The sequence below is a fragment of the Formica exsecta genome, unplaced genomic scaffold (genome assembly GCF_003651465.1).
Source record: "Formica exsecta isolate Colony F162 unplaced genomic scaffold, ASM365146v1 scaffold353, whole genome shotgun sequence".
Taxonomy (NCBI): Eukaryota; Metazoa; Arthropoda; class Insecta; order Hymenoptera; family Formicidae; genus Formica; species Formica exsecta.
The window spans coordinates 850256-866705 of NW_021850780.1; the positions used below are offsets into that span (position 1 = coordinate 850256).

Genomic DNA, 16450 nt, shown 5'->3' on the forward strand with positions numbered 1-16450 from the left:
ATATATATGTGTGTGATTAAGCATCCATACCTGACGATGATCGAGCGCGCGTTACATTTTGATACATTTTTCGGCGAGAAAACGGCCGTTGAAATATACGCGAAACCGACATCGATCGAACCTGAAAACGCGAAAGCGGATATTGAAATCAATCGCGCACGATATCAACGGATAACACTTACACGCGATATTTAACGCGTTACGACAAACGTTCGACACTTTACAAGACACTCGCGATAATAAATTACGCGCGCGAGATCCGTTTTTACGGAGCAATAATTGCGACGGACGATTCGAACTCGCGTCCCGGATCGCTTGAATGCCGCGCTCGACTTCACGCTGAAGGAAAACCAGGCTGACCAATCATCGTGCACTTGCAGCGCCGCGCGTGCGTCGTCGACTGAAACGCGCGCTGATTGGCCGGTCCAGTTTTTGTCCACCTATTAGAAAGCCGATTATCGTGACGTCATTGACACCACCGATTCTAGGCGATTCTAGTTTAATGCGCTACTTTACCATGGAATCGATCGAAGATAAATAAAATTTCTTCTATTTAAAGACAGAAATTAAATTACAAAAAAAAGATAATCATAAAGAATCGAATCCAGATATATATTAATATTTTTATGAGTTAAGAATAAGCATTTGATAATAAAATTCTAAGTAATCGTTGTGGAGTCAATACAAAATACATCAATCATTAACCATCTCTACTCATCTGCTATTCTTACCGATACAGTCAATTACTTCAAATCGTGTTCATGTCTATGCCTGGAAGTTGGAAGAGAATTCGGAATTCAGATGTTCCAATTTTCTTCCACATGTATTGTGTATAATAATATACATAATTTACGTTAAAATCTCTGTTTAACTTTGGATTATATAATAATCCGCGTTTCTCAGTAAAGTACGAAATAGAAAAAGAACAAATTTATCTGAAATTGAGAAATTTCAAATATATCTGCCATAACAGGTAAGTTCGAGAAAATTCAGTGAAAATTCTTAACAATTCTGACAGAAACCACGGGCGATATCTCGCTATATTACGTAGATATAAATCTTTGCACAAGTATCTCAATATTCTATTTTATATCGGAGAATGTAGATTATTGCATAATCTCTTCATTAGATTTAAAGGTTATTTAAATTACATTAAATCTTTGAAACTTTCTCGATTAGACTTGATTTTAATTATTGCTAATCGTTAGGTTAATTCTCTTTATGACTGTCCTTACATTGTGCATTTTTATAAGGATTTTTATCTTTTTTCTTTCCGTTATAAGAACAATCATGGGCAACGCTCTTACCACCGCATCTGTGTCAGCTGCTGATGTGATAGTACCGGTATCTCAACAAATTATTAAGCCAGAATCCCATAGAACGAAACAATATCGAGATGAACCACCACCAGAATGTCCCATGCACAAATCAGGTCAATTAAACACTATCAATTATGTTAGCGAATGTCCAATAGACAAAATGGATGAAAGCGAAATAAATCCATTAAACATGGTACGTATAATGGCATATTTATTTTGCTAGTTAATAAATACATGTTTTGCTTGATGATATACTATTGTTCTTGAATCATTAATAAACAAACATAATTATAGATGCCACCAGCAAATCAGCAACCCGCACCAGACCAGCCATTTCTTTTACCAACTGATAGACAAGTTTCATCAATACCCAAAGCGACAGGGGAGGGAGAATTTTGGGTATACCCCTCTCAACAGATGTTTTGGAATGCTATGTTAAGAAAGGGATGGCGATGGAAGAATGATGATATATCTACAAAAGATATGGATGACATAATAAAAATTCACAATGCTAACAATGAACAGGCATGGCAAGAGGTTCTTAAATGGGAAGCTCTTCACGCACGAGAGTGTGGTAACCCGAAATTGCGTAGTTTTGGTGGAAAAGCATCGAAATACTCTCCACGTGCGCGTATTCGCCATTGGATGGGGTGCGTTGCTGTCCTATATAAACTGACTCACTATATATCATCTGTGAAATATATTGACTATATGAAATATATTGTTTTTTCAGATATGAATTGCCGTTCGATCGACATGACTGGATTATAGATCGTTGTGGTAAAAACGTAAGATATATTATCGATTATTATGATGGCGGTAAAGTTGACGAAAAGTACACGTTTGCATTACTTGATGTGAGACCTGCGATGGACTCATGGGAAAATATCTGGGATCGAATGAAAGTGGCGTGGTGGCGTTGGAGGTATCGAACCAATGATGAATCAATATCTACTATCTCTGGCATTAATTTATAAATTAGCGCTAATATAAGATACACTAGTCTGAGAAACTTTTATTGAAATGATAATTAATGCTTAATGATTATGTAATATAACAATCTTGCATTGAGAGATTATTATATGTGTACAATAGTTTTAAAAAAATATCATAAATATAAATTTATGATATATAATTTGCAGAAAGAGTTTTGCAGCATTATTATCATCAAATATAAAGTGGATCAGAAAAGTATTTGTACACTATAAAATAAATAAATTTTGTATATATTTTACAAATGTACAAATACCTTTTTCTCATCCATTATATATAAATCAAATTAAAATTGATTTGCGTTATATGTCGAGTCAAAAATAATTTCCAAAAATAATTTTATGAAGTTAAAAACGTAATTATGTGTGTGTGTTATGTATAAGTTAAATTAATGTTTAATATTTAAACCTAATATTAAACATTAATTTAACCTATATAAAATCATTCAAGTACTTAATTTTGTGATTTTAAGAATTTCTTGTTAATATTATAACAAAATTTGAAAATTTACTGCCAAGATAACATCGAATAGTCTGCTTAGAACATAATGCTAGGTTTGTGAAGAACTCTATAGTATATATATATATTTACAGTTATATAATTACAGTTTTATCTCACATATTATAATTAACCCTCTCTCTGTAAGTGCATTCCTTTAATTTTCTACATCCATGACTATTTTATTAAAAATTAGTAATTACTTTCCTTTATCAAAGAGCAAAATCTATTTTTTTTTTTAATAAACTAGCTTTGTTACAGACTAATCTATTAAAAATGTATACAATACATCTATTAAAAAATATATTAAACAATATCCTATCTCTTTATTATATCAAATTATTTTGCATGATTCTGAACAAAATTATGAAATAGACAATTATAAATATTTTCTATCATACACACTGTACATCATTTTATTGTCAATATGTAGCTCCATTTACCTTTCACAACATTCACCGATTTCAGCAATTTAAAATTCCCAGATTTGTCAAGTAATTTGTCTAGAACATTTTCCTCGATTATTTACATTTTAATATAAGCACAAATACGCTTAATGTATCCAAATATTAAAATATTATACACATAAGTAAGAAGAAAGCCATCCCTTAAATATAGTTTACAATACACACAGATTATCGCAAAATTTCTGAATGAGTATATCTATAGAACATTAAATGTTGGTTGAACTTTTATTAAAAATAATTATACTTTCACAAATCGTCGTCGATATATATCAAAGGCAGTTATTGGGAACTACATTTTTCATTCGATGTAGTATAAATTAATTAATAAACATCAATTTCTCTTAAAACATTCAACAATTACAGAAAAATACGCTCTAGATATATGTATATCTATATATGCATGCATATATTTTGATATTAAAATATACTATATCGTTGATTTTTCGATAATCTAAAAATTTAATAAGTTATGACTTTTTCGATGTTATATAATCTAGAAGCATTCTAAGTCTATAAATATGTGTATATATAGATATCTTTAAAATTTCTAAAATAAAATATAAATGATTGATATGAATACTCAGAATAATTTTTTTATATTAAATAGTTGTAATTCTATAATTATAGAAACATTCGATCATCGATGTTCGCTATTTTAATGAAAAGTAGATATTATATATGTTATGATTATAGTCAAATACATACACAATTATACCAACATTCGCAATTTTGAGAACACCTATTTTTTTTCAATTACATGAACATTTTGTATTGATTATTTATTTTGAGTTAAATGTAAAGAAAATGTTAAAGATTTAATATCAAATAGGAAACATTCTACTTTTAACTAATAAAAATAATTCCGTTGGCACATTATATAAATTATTTGACAGAACAATGAAGAGATAACTCATTCATCTTAATGCATATTAATATTATATCGATAAACTGCATATAATAAAAAGAACGCAGCAATTAAATACTATTTAAATAAAATATCAAATAACAAAATTCTATTTAAATATATATAAGTATATATTTTTAAGTATAATAACTAATTTCTATTCAAGAAATATTGTAAGTCACATAGTTGCAACATGATGATACACAGGGTGTCTTATTTCTCTTGGAATATACTATATTTTAACAAGTAATAATATTGACTCATTGCAAAGAATCATGCGATAAATATACACACATGTGTGTGTATATATATGTATAATGTACTATCTATTTTATACACTCTCTTTTTCTCTTTCATATATATATGAAGTTATATTTTTAGACATATATATTTCTAAAAATTCAAGTTTATAATGTTCTGCAACATTTGTTTTGATTTTTACAATATCAAATTTCAAGATATAACTTTTTCTAATTTACAATCAATTTAGATCTGTGATATTTAAATTTTGAACATTTTTAGCCTAATTTCTTTGTCACTATTATATTATACGAGAATACTTCATACTGTCAAATCCGATTGTGTGGTAAATAATTGAAACAATTGTTAGAACCACAAAGACAAGGAGTATCACTGAGATAATGGACGGAATTGGCCATTGCACCACCAGCATAATCAAAAGTCACTTCTTCCCCACTCTCTATATCTTTAGATGCAAACAAGCCTAACCGAGGCACGATTCCTTCTACTCTGACCGGGACAAGGCTAGATTTAGGATCGCAGCTATGATTGGCATAACGTCCAATGTTACCAAAGTATTTTGGATCTATACAAGTGACGATAACACGATCACCAACGTGTTCCCTTACCACGAGAACATAATTCATCATATTATGCCTTTTATTGGCTTCGATTCTATGTCGCGCCTCCTGCGGGCCGATCACTTCACCAGCGTACTCACAGATGAATTGACCCTTTTTGATTAATCTAGTCGTGAAGAGACCGAGACCCTTGCCGGCAATTTCTTTGACAATCAAACAATTTAGCGGACCATTCTGCACTAATCTATTTCCGCAATTTGGTCCGCACTTGCAATGAGGGTTGCACTCGAATACCGGACCGGCCAATTTCTCGTCGACGATTCGGGCATTGAAGTAATTAGCAGAACCGCGAGTGCACGAACAGTTATCACATTTAACCGTGCAGGAACAACCCACGATGTATTCCGCTTCAAAATCCGCTACGTCTACGCCGGGCCCCGGTATATTATTTACTACATACATAACGTCCTCTACGGTATGTTCGTACTTGTCGATGGAAGCTGTTGCCTCCATGCTTACCATAATCGTGTGTCAATAAAAAAAGCCCAAAAGCAAATCCGATAGACTCTTTGGGAGACAAAGGCAGCACAGGAGATAAAGAGAAAATAATCGTTTTATGATAAAAAAAAAGAGAGGCTTTTCTTCTTAGAATATAAAGTAAACGAGAATTCAAATGTGTAACCCTATCGTGTAGCACCAACCTTTAAAAGTCCCTCGGCCGATGACTTGATAGTTTGGAAAGTGGTAGCAGCGGGTATCGCTACGATCTTATAGCCTATATATATTACAGCACCAAGAACGGACGCCTTGACAGTAAGCTTTAGGATTTTACTCGACAACGACGGTGGCGGTACTCTGCAAGAGATGAAGTGATGAATTGATGTATAACGGTTTTACATCAGTTTAATATAAGAGATTTCCCAAAACATGCTCTATATAATAAAAATTATTCATGTTATTCTCCATGTCTCATATTTACCTCATGATAGGCGGTATGTCGGCGGGCTTAACTTTACCCCAATTTTCGATAATACCGGGTGTATGCCCTAAGCCGACGATTCCTACAACTCGCGCTGGCTCGATAGTATGATTAACAGTGTGATGGGGCATGCAGGCTAATTGCAGAGAATTCGTCAAATAAATATCCCTCTCTTTGACAAACACTTTTTCCAATACCGGGAATTCCTCCTCCATGCTGGCGATCATTCGATCCAGCATCGATCGTTGTTTACAGAGCTCGACGTCCTCCTGAGTAATAGGATTCTTCATTGTTGCCAGATGCCATCCTAGTTTTATAGTCTGCCACCAAGATAACAATCGTATCGCACGTTGCATTGTTATCTTAATTGGTCGATCGGCCAGATGAACGATACAATTAGGCACCTTTTTTGCCTGAAATAATCATAATAAATTAAATCGATCATCATTGTATAATGCCATTTCTATTATGTGCACACACTAACCTCCTCAAATGCTCTACGAAATTCGCCACCGGGTGGCATACCTAGCTGCTTGGCAACATGTGCCGCCATTCTCAGCATTAAGATATGTAGTAAACCGTTATAAAACCCTTCTCTTTTAATGGTATCCATGATAGTCTCTGTAAATAGATTAAATAATAACATAATGGCACACACTCCGGATAGAATTCTAAAAATACAGAAACTCACTGAAATCAATGTTCTTGGCATAACGAAACATAGCTTCTTCATCAAGTTGTAGTATACCTACTCTGGCTCTGCATAATTCGACCACAACTATGTGAGGCTGTACAGCCTGTATAACCTGTAGTAAAGAAGAAAATATTTTCAGTAAAGTGATGTGTAATAAATTTTTATAATAAAATTATCCTCTTGAAATCAAGATTTTAACGAGACAAAGAATATACAAGATAGTTACCTTTGACACATCATTTTGACTTTCAACACTGAAATGTGCTGTGCCTACTAAGTATAATTTTCCCCCGTCCGGTGTCGTCAATAATGTTACAGTTTCCGGCAACCTTTCATCAATAGTAGAATCGTATTGTCTTTCCATTAGTTTGTTCATTGCATTGCCAACACTATTCTTTTTATTCTGGATATCGGAATCTATATTAGACCCAATATTTTCTGCATTATAAGTACATGGACAACATATACCTAAATTCCATAAGCTAATTAAACTTAAAAACAACTACCTCGAAACCTCGAAACTTTTTTTTTATTTCCATATTGTACTTTTATTATTGACATTTTCTTGAAAGCACTAATATACTGTTTCAAAGATAGTTTATCTTATAGCAGCAACAATGGCTGATTTAATTATTAGATTAAAAAGATCTTGTATAAGTCGTGAAGCCTTAGAACATTACCTGCTTTAAAGGTTACTCAACTAACAATATTGTCATCAAATGTACTTCTCTTAAAAACCAAAATAAATCAAAATAATAAACATATAGAAAAACTTGTGTGTGTTTTTAACTATAACATATTTATAGAAAAACATGTTCGTGTTTTTTACTGTAATATAAAATAGGAATACAATGGAAAATGCAAGGTAGTGCCTCTGACCTTCATCGATTAGAAGAATTTCACTATCAGAAGATTCCGCGCTTCTCATCTTGCCGTCATTGTCATAACTGTCCCCAGTGCTCATTATTGTTGACAATGTGTACGAAGACTGCGTTGCTGGTTCAGAACTTTGTACAATATTGTGCTCGGATTCATTGGCAATTAATTCTTTTGTAATATCGTGAACGGTTGATTTAGTCGACGCGCCGTAATCGCCCCTCTCATTAATTAAGTGTTCATCTTCTACAGATGATAATACAATACCCTTCTCCTGTTGATCGCCACCGGCATGCCGATCAGTTTTAGATCCAGAATTGGATGCCATTTTTTCTCCTAAAAATCCATACATTCTGCTATAACGTATTTGTTCGATCTCGAAAAAATATTCCTAAATTTTATCGTAGTAGATTACAAACTATCAAGAAACAATTGCACGATTAATGATATAAAAGCAGAAATAACTTAAAATATCTTTATATTTTCCTAAAATAAAGAACACCTCCAAATTTCCTAAGAATCGAATCCTTTGTTACCGTTATATGCAATAATTTTAAATAGCCATACACGTTGTTAAATATTTCTAACCTCGCAAAATACTTGACACGTTTACAGAAATAAGATGTTCGCGTCGCTATAACAATAGATACAGTCTGCGATTTAACTCGCGTCAAGTGAATCGTAATTATTCATCGTATAAAGGACTTACACAGTCACCAAAAATTCAAAGAGATATCTAACGTATGTGCGAAAATGCACATCGAGGCAAACGTCAAATGGGCCACATATGCTGTCATATGTCATATGTCATATGCTATCATATGCTATACGCATACATTTATATACACATACATATAAATAATGTCTCAAAAAAAAAAAAAAAAAGCTACTGGATGTTCTTTTTGTAATAAATTCTCGGACCAATTTGGATCTATATATATTGTAAACTCAATTTAATTTTTTCTTAGCCAAAATGTCAAGAAAGAGAGTTAATTATTTTTTTCAGAAATTTCCATGTTTTCCCATCAAATTATTTTTATAACCAAGCCTCAAATCATTTTATTCAAATAAATTCTATTTCTTTTTCAATCGTTTTTATAATTCGAAATACAAAATAGAATCTGCGGTGCATTTATAATAATTTATTAGATCAAGATTTCAAACGAGCAAACCTTTGATATACAAATATATCTAGATACGATGCGCATGCTCCAAGTTCGTCCTCAAAACTGCGTCTAACTTCATGTGAGAGAATAAGAGATATCTCTCTTTCTCTCTTTAGTGTATAATTAAAAATTATTCACGATATGAGATACAGAATGCTTTTATTTCGCGTGTTTATATATGTTAAATTATTATCAATCTCCCTCTAAAGAGCATTTCTTGAATGCGCAATTAATATATCTTACGTAACATTTTACCTACTGATTGCTGAGATAATCAATAAAGAGATCCACGTGCGGTGTCTCGTGTTATCCCAAAACGATATGCGGTTGGGAACAATGCTTAACGTATTTCGCAGTTGTGTAGTAGAGTTCGCGATTTCAAAATGTGTGCTCGCACGCGCGAGTAGCTAAACGAATGAGAGACAATATTGTTTTCGTAGTACCGATTCTAAATTATTCTTCTGAATAAATCGCTCCTGCCCAAATTACGCCTGCAATACGCAATTTCGTCTGTTATGTATCTCACGAACGATCTTACGAGGGAATAGTAAAGTTTGGCGCCAGTATAACCTCTCTTTCGTGCCGCGAGAAGATTTTTTTTTAAATGCGATTCTCACCGATGATATCTCGGTAGCTCGTGTGAAAAATGAAGGAGTTGAAGGAAGTCAATTGCGAGGTATAATGCATTATTTTAGAAAATTCAGTTATCGCTAATATAAACTCATTCTCGATTAACGTTTCTCTACTTTGAGCGTATTTTATGAAAAAAACGGATTCTGTTCGACAAATGCAACTTTTTCCCGCTTTTCCCGATAAATCTCTCGATAAATTTATGTTTTCTCGTGCAGATTCGCAGAATCGTGAACCTACAATTTCCTGTGTCAAATCAGTTGAGAAATTCAGAGACTGAGGAGTATGGCCAGTCTGCAATCTCTCAAGAGCACGATAGTGACAGCGAATGTCGTGGAGGATTTCTACATAATGCAACATATGCATGGCTGAGTTATGGCTGCCGCCTAATAGTCTTCAATGTAAAAATAGGGGAAAGCATTAGCAGTTGGACGTTTCGTGGGATTGTAACATCAGTTTCTCATTTTCCTGCACAATCTGGAGAATTTCCACTGCTGCTGATTGGAGTGGATAACTGTGCGAACAAATTGAAAGATTCTTCTGGGTTATTATGTATATTTGACTGTACAACGTCCCGTGTTTTGAGAGCAATTCGTGTAAATATCAATTAAGCATTGTCTAAAAAAAAAATTTTTATTTAAGGAAAAGACAACATTATTATAAAAATTATTTCTTTGTGCTTGCATTTTACAGATGCCATGCGGTGTGGAACAAGTATGTGTTGTGTCAGGTGGCGCGGAATGGGAAGAGTTTACTGATAAAAGATTGGATAACATACTAAATGAGATGGATGGAATAGCTTGTGTAGTCTTGCGTAATCTTCAGCATATCATGATTGATCTTCGAAGACGTACGTGGGACATATACGATTTGTCCTCTGTTATGGATGAAATGTCACCAGCAGAGCTGGATTTTCTATCGGCGAAACAAGTTGTCGGCAGGCATCAGTCCAATCGGGAAAAACATGCTGCTTACAATTTGTTGAATAGACGTAAGTATAAATGTAAAGCAATTGTCAAGTATTAAGTATTCATTATCATAGTAATTATGACTTAAATGATGAACACTCATCATGTCAATGACGAAAAGATCTCGTTATGACTTTTCTGTCTCTCGAGCGAGCCTAGAAACTTTGAAGCCTATTATCTATTGTCATAGCTTATCTGACAGCTGATTTATTCACATAGTATATAATGATATACTTATTCGTAAATGAGTCATAATAAAAACTGAATTTAACAGGCTTTTTTTATTATAATTATTATAAATAATTATATTAAATTAATAAGAACAATTTTTTTTTAAATTTTGCAATTTGTAAGAAAACTTAAAATTTTAATACCAATAATTTCTTTGTTGTTTCTAGGTATAGAAAAGCACATTGGTTTTAATAGAGAAGATTTCGAATCATCTCCTTTACTCGACGAGAGTTTAACCACCGCAATTATTAGTTCCACGAAGATCGGCTGTTTAATCTCTGGCTGCTTGGGCAGAGTAATAATTTGGCAGAACGACGGTTCTATAAGATGGATCAGCGCACCCATCGACGAGAACATGGCGGTCACGCATCTGGCTCTGCTAGAACCTACAGATGATCCTAGACCATTTTATTATTTGTGGGTAGTATTTCAAGACGAGTTATCGAGAACGCCACCAGTATTGAGAATGTACGCCATGCTATTTGAGAGGAAATACTATGACAGAGACGTCAACTTGTATTTCAACCTGGAAGACGATCCCAGTCTCAAGTTTGAGTCGGAGTTAAGCGAGGGAGATAGAATCGTTGGCTTGTGCACTGTCGAGAGAGAGTCCAATTCTGAACAGACGGAGTCAAGCGTCAGAAGAGGCGAGGATAATCTACTGCTTATTGCGACCAACGAGAGAACACTGCTGTTTGATCTAAATCAATGGTACAAAGAACAGATGCCGCGCACCATTAACGAGTGTCAGAATCCAAATAGCATAATGGCAACGTATCGCACGCGATCGGACGCGCAGAACGCGGATAATCAGGTGATAAGTTTCGCATACGTTCCACTCAGTTTGCAAGAATTTCCCAGCTCGGGTCCGAACTCGCCTGAAGAATTGTTCTACCCCAACTCCTTGTCACTCGAATGGGTGGAGTTGAGTTCGAAGAGACTAACATTCTGGATGACTCGCGGCATTCAGGCAGATCTGCTGCGCGAAATGGCTATGGCTGGTCCGATTATACTAATACAGCCGTCTGAAACGTTCCATAGATGTCTTTCCGTCGGGTTGGTGCCATTTAACTCGGAATTCACGTTCGCCAGCGATCAGAATGCACAGCGAGAAATGTTGTTGTCGCTCTGCTTGGAGCAACGGTGGTCCACGTTTCTGGTAAAATGCGCCGTGGAGTGGTCGGACGGTAGTGCCTCTTACTTGTATCCTACTTTCCTCAAATGGGGCATCCAGAGAGCCTCGACGATAAAAATGATCGCTGATCGGCTCTGCGTTCCTCTGTTTGATCAGTCGGGTAGCAGCATCGGCGAGGCCGACGTAAGGAACCTGCGGTTTTGCTCGCAGCAATTGGAGTGCCTGTCCAGTGTGGTGAGTAAATTACCATCTGCGGTGGCAGACTTAAAGAAGCAACGAAGGACATTGAAACGCGTATCTACGTACTTCCAAGTACTCCTTTGGTTCTATGACGTGGGGCTGTTGCCCGAAACACAAGACTTGGAGGAGGAGGAGGAAAGCACTTTGCCTATCTCTTTAGCACTAAGAATACCTTATCCTTATGAGAGGCTTTCGGCGCTTTACAAAGAGAAACGAGCGCAGTTTCAAAAAGACAATAACGGTAACGAAAATGAACAGGACTTATTCATCGACGAGTTGATAACGCGCGAATGTTCCATGTTGAAGGCACAATGGGAGAGAGAAGGCGGCACCGCCACGGGCGGCTGCTATCCACCGCCGTCGCTGCAGTCTCTGCTACGCAGTTATTTAACTGATTATCATCAGACAGAAGCAAGTGAGATCAGCTGTAAGCATCAGATCACAATTTATCTCTTGATGGATTTGCAGGCGATGCTGTTACAGCGGTTATATCCCGCGGTGAAGCAGCTGATCAAGTATCCGTCCGCATTCAAGATGACTCCCAGTCTCATCAAGCTTACTCAAGCGTTTTGGCTGCTCGATCACGAGAACTATCAGGAATTTCTCGACACAATGACCGGCCAGTTAATTTCCGACTCCGACGTTAAGGATTGGCATCACAGACTTATACTGCGCACCTTGGTGCGCAATAATCAGCACAAACTCGCGCTCGTATATCTCCGCGTGAGGAAGCCTCCTCTGTCTTCCTTAGAGGAGCAAGGTGTGGCTGTGAGTCTCTCGGTAGAACACGGTCTCGTGCAATCGGCCTTTCATCGCCGACCACCCTGTCACTACGAACAGCTGCTGGTCTGTTTCTTCCGGGCGTGCAAGAAATATGGCAAGCTCAACGAGATTCTGCATCTGGCGCTGGACACCGAGGAGGAGGAAGTGTTTGTCAGATTTCTCGAGGAGAATAAAACTGAAGATTTGCGATTATTGTATTATCTACAACGGTGCCGTTATACGGAGGCGATCGGCAGTCATCCGATCCGGCAGTATCAATCGAGTTTTACAAAGGATATACAGTCCACGTCATTCAGTATGATCGATGCATACAACATGACTTTGCCCGATGTCACAAAGCAATTCTCTGCAAACGGATTAGCCGCGACCAGCTCGGACGTAGATCTAAAGGCACGCTATTCTAGACCAATGTCGCATCGAAAGAGTCATGACAGGCTGCGAAATATATATGAGACAGTGATTGCGAAGGCTAGGGAAACCTATCTCCGTAATGAGAAATATCAGGTCCCGTTCGTCAGCGTACCATGCATGTCGCTCAAGTTTAACAATTACGGGGCGAATATGAACTGCGTATCATTCCCGGCATTAGTGCATAAGAGTCGCGACAACAAACGTAGATTTGATCAGATCTACGAGGAGGAGAACGCAGATGTGGATGACATGCCGGATGGCGCAAAACGCCAAAAATTGTCAGACGGGAACGTCTCGTTAAATAAATTAGATTCGAGAGAATCGAGATTGACAGCGGCCTTTGAGACACCTTTGGTAGAGCGCAAGTTCAACGCATGCACGAACAAAGATAATGTTCCAGAGACGCCGCAATCAATCCTGAAGATCAGACAGCTTGCAAGAAACTCGACGTCATCCAATGTTGCGACGCTCCAGGGGGAAGAGATTGCCGACGGACTGTCTCAGAACGAGAAGAAAACCAATAGACAAATACGATTCAACATTAATCAGTCCAAGAAAGCCTTGACTTATGAAGAGGAAGAGGAGAAAGAGGAAGAGGAGGAGAATGAAGAGAAGAAAGTAGAAGAGGAAGCAGGCGGCGATAGGGCCAACGTTTCCTTGAAGGCAAACGTGAGCAATGACGTGTTTCTCAGTTCAAACAAGTCGGCATACTATGAAAGCGCGATCCTGAGCGACACAAGCAGTATCACCTCTAGCAAGATCTATTGCTATGCCCGTCCGCGACCTAGCCTTCGAAGAAGTGCCTTATCCGTAGAGTCATTACAAGAATCTTGCGCGAAGAAAGCGAGCGGCACATCCGCAAATTTATCCACCACAATCTCGTTAATTGCTGAAGAGAATACATCGAAGAGATGCAGCTCATCACAATCAGCCTCTGTTTATTCAACCACTATACTGTCTTCCGACAGTAGCGTCGACATCAGTTACCCGAGGACACCAGGACGCGCTAGTCCGTTGGAATGGAGATTAGAAAGAGACGGTTATAATAAATTTACCATTTCATCTACGCCACTGGTGAAAAGTATAGTTTCTCAAACATTTGTTAAGCGAGCGATAAAAATCGACCAGGACGACAATGATAAGGACGTGGAATTGGGATCTTTTATAAGTAACGTGCATGAAATAAGAGAGGATCTTAGCGTGCCAAGCGAGTCCACGAAACGCGATGAACAATCTAGTTACGATAGAAGCGACTTTGTAGAACGGCGAGATAGTTTAGAAAAAGACGTACTGCAGAACAAAACTGAAAACAAAAGCGAAAGCAAATACAATAATGGAAACGTTGCGAGGGAGGAAAGTTTACGAAATCCTTGCGAAGAACAGTCCGTATTCTCCGAGAAGGTCGCCGAATCGATCGTCTTGGATGAGTCCGATGACGAGTTAATTCGGCTGCGAGACGACGAAGACGACGAAGACGAGCACGAGGAGACGTTCGAAAGTCTATCCACGAATCTAGAAGATGCGCAAACGCAATCGGAGGGCAGAGTTTCCGTTCCTCATCTGTCCGAAACTTGTAATCCGGAATACAAAACGGAAGGATATCACGGCGTCGCGAAATCTAACGGGCTGCGGGAATCGGTGACGCAAGTAATGCCTGACATTGACTTCACCGACGACGAGTCCGTCACGAGTGGCAGAAGCGCGACGCCGATGGTATCCGATAAGATAGATAACGATGGAAAGAAGGAACATTCAATGCAGATCGTTCATCCGGAGAATATATTTTACGACATATCGAATATTACGGACGACGAGTCCGATTCCAATATTAGAGAAGCCGAAGAGCCGAAGGCAAAGAACGGTAGATTTTCTAATTTACAAGAATACTGCGTGACGCAGAATCCCGAAGCGGAAAAAAACCAAAGTGAATCCGATGGGAAGAAATCAGATGCGAGAGGGAGCGTCTCAAAGAGAGCCGTCGATAAAGTTACATCGCAGTCTGATGCTGATGATAACGATATGATAACTAATATAAATGTTTGTTCGAAAATAGACAGCAACAAAACTGAATCGACCGAATGTCAAGAGAAGCTATCGAAGGCTGAAAGTTCCTCGAAGAGCAAATTGAGTCACATGGAATCGGAGAATATTCCATATGTACGAATTATTAGATCACCTACAGTGGATTTGATGATAAAAGATAAAACGACAGATACCTCGTTGCAACAAGTGGAACCAGAAAAGATCACTCGTTTGCGAAGAGAAAGTTCGATGACGGAAGATGTGATGACGGATTCTCCATCGCGCAATAAAACGAAAAGGCCTCCGCGATCGCAAAGAGCGAGTTCAACGGCGAAGGATTCGTCGATGGATTCACCATCACGAAGTAAAGATTTTGAAGAACCTCCTCTATTACGAAGGATGACTTCAATTACATCAGATTTATCGACAAATCCTTCGTCGCAGGAAACATATTCTGAAAAGCCGCCGCGATTAAGGAGATCGACCTCGATAACGACAATAGAGACAGGTTCTTCGTCGGGAAGATCGTTACGCAGCCGAAGAGCAAGTTCTCTTGTTAAGGACGTGCTAATGAACTCACTCGTGATGGACGAAAACCTCGATAGACCTGCGACGGAATTGGGAAATTCTGACGCGTCGCCGTCAATTAAAAGAGATCTCAGATCTACACCAGCGAAAAAGACTCTTCGGACTGAGATCAAAGATAGCGATTTCGAGAGCATTAAGGATGAGCTACCAGTGAGGAGAAGTACGAGACTTAGCTCTTCTACTGCGAGAAAAGAATTACAAGAAGATGCGCCGAGAAGTCCCGCAAAGCTGACGAGCGACGATGAAGAGGACAAGAGTACGAGGAAGAGATCCTTGCGCGCAAGAAAGTCCTCGGTGTCGTCCGATACGGACAAAACAACGACGAGCAGATCTTCCTCGAGATTGTCCGCCAGGGGTTTGGACAAGAAGATAGTACCAGAGGAGGAGGAGTTTAAGGAGATCAAGACAAGCCGAAGACGCGGCAATTCAGTGCCTAAGGAGATTACAATGCAGACTGGCAGGAGGAGAAGGTCCAGTAGTATAATAAAAGAAATTATCCCGGAAGTTACCGAGCCATCGGAGGAGGAGTCGAGGACATCTAGGAGTTCCGTCGCGAGAGATACGTCGGACGTCGTTAACATACCATTGACGAGAAACACACGCAATCGAAGCGCGTCGATAGTATCAATACCGGAGGAATTGGAGGAGATCCTGAGCCCACCGGTGAGGGAGACGAGATCCGCCCGGAAGGAGGCTGCGCAAGATAACGTCAGAGAGAGAAGAGC

The 16450-nt window shown here is 37.9% G+C and overlaps 4 protein-coding genes across 9 annotated transcripts in view; 2 read left to right on the top strand and 2 right to left on the bottom strand.

Moving 5' to 3' along the window:
• The first annotated feature begins 646 nt into the window (after positions 1-646).
• LOC115238704 (cytochrome c-type heme lyase) lies at positions 647-2458 on the top strand. Of its 2 annotated transcripts, none has more exons than XM_029812742.1 (4): positions 647-973; positions 1284-1512; positions 1614-1969; positions 2053-2458. In XM_029812742.1, the coding sequence occupies exons 2-4, from the start codon at positions 1291-1293 to the stop codon at positions 2294-2296; spliced, it is 822 nt and encodes a 273-aa protein (XP_029668602.1). In that variant the 5' UTR covers positions 647-973; positions 1284-1290; the 3' UTR covers positions 2297-2458. The 2 variants fall into 2 exon arrangements, with proteins under 2 accessions (XP_029668602.1, XP_029668603.1); XM_029812743.1 differs by lacking the exon at positions 647-973 and adding an exon at positions 1031-1137.
• A 1498-nt stretch (positions 2459-3956) lies between these two features.
• LOC115238654 (histone-lysine N-methyltransferase SETMAR) lies at positions 3957-5676 on the bottom strand. Its single transcript, XM_029812650.1, has one exon. The coding sequence runs from the start codon at positions 5522-5524 to the stop codon at positions 4751-4753; it is 774 nt and encodes a 257-aa protein (XP_029668510.1). The 5' UTR covers positions 5525-5676; the 3' UTR covers positions 3957-4750.
• LOC115238652 (traB domain-containing protein) lies at positions 5534-9034 on the bottom strand. 4 transcript variants are annotated; one of them, XM_029812648.1, is made up of 8 exons: positions 8973-9034; positions 7555-7887; positions 6902-7092; positions 6673-6787; positions 6466-6602; positions 5982-6394; positions 5704-5857; positions 5534-5569 (listed from the first exon to the last, which is right to left on the bottom strand). In XM_029812648.1, the coding sequence occupies exons 2-8, from the start codon at positions 7877-7879 to the stop codon at positions 5534-5536; spliced, it is 1371 nt and encodes a 456-aa protein (XP_029668508.1). In that variant the 5' UTR covers positions 7880-7887; positions 8973-9034. The 4 variants fall into 4 exon arrangements, with proteins under 4 accessions (XP_029668508.1, XP_029668506.1, XP_029668507.1 ...); XM_029812646.1 differs by lacking the exon at positions 8973-9034 and adding an exon at positions 8261-8405; XM_029812647.1 differs by lacking the exon at positions 8973-9034 and adding an exon at positions 8140-8250.
• Positions 9035-9047: 13 nt separating this feature from the next.
• LOC115238651 (protein ELYS) overlaps positions 9048-16450 on the top strand; it is a 10136-nt gene continuing 2733 nt past the window's right edge. Inside the window, exons 1-4 of one of the 2 annotated variants that reach the window (XM_029812645.1) lie at positions 9048-9393; positions 9566-9943; positions 10041-10338; positions 10714-16450. The exon at positions 10714-16450 is cut by the window's right edge and continues 338 nt beyond it. In XM_029812645.1, the coding sequence (XP_029668505.1) occupies positions 9364-9393; positions 9566-9943; positions 10041-10338; positions 10714-16450 (6443 nt within the window). In that variant the 5' untranslated portion in view covers positions 9048-9363. The remainder of the gene's footprint in view (positions 9394-9565; positions 9944-10040; positions 10339-10713) is intronic. The other variant, XM_029812644.1, reaches the window with a different exon arrangement.

What these genes read in the sequence shown, in the direction of transcription:
- LOC115238704 (XM_029812742.1), top strand. Translation starts at nt 1,291, where the DNA reads ATGGGCAACGCTCTTACCACCGCATCTGTGTCAGCTGCTGATGTGATA. An exon ending in AAATAAATCCATTAAACATG is followed by an intron (nt 1,513 to 1,613) that starts GTACGTATAATG and finishes ACATAATTATAG; the next exon opens with ATGCCACCAGCAAATCAGCA. An exon ending in CGTATTCGCCATTGGATGGG is followed by an intron (nt 1,970 to 2,052) that starts GTGCGTTGCTGT and finishes TTGTTTTTTCAG; the next exon opens with ATATGAATTGCCGTTCGATC.
- LOC115238652 (XM_029812648.1), bottom strand. Translation starts at nt 7,879, where the DNA reads ATGGCATCCAATTCTGGATCTAAAACTGATCGGCATGCCGGTGGCGAT. An exon ending in TGCCAAGAACATTGATTTCA is followed by an intron (nt 6,603 to 6,672) that starts GTGAGTTTCTGT and finishes ATCTATTTACAG; the next exon opens with AGACTATCATGGATACCATT. An exon ending in CGGCCGAGGGACTTTTAAAG is followed by an intron (nt 5,570 to 5,703) that starts GTTGGTGCTACA and finishes TGTCTCCCAAAG; the next exon opens with AGTCTATCGGATTTGCTTTT.
- LOC115238654 (XM_029812650.1), bottom strand. Translation starts at nt 5,524, where the DNA reads ATGGTAAGCATGGAGGCAACAGCTTCCATCGACAAGTACGAACATACC.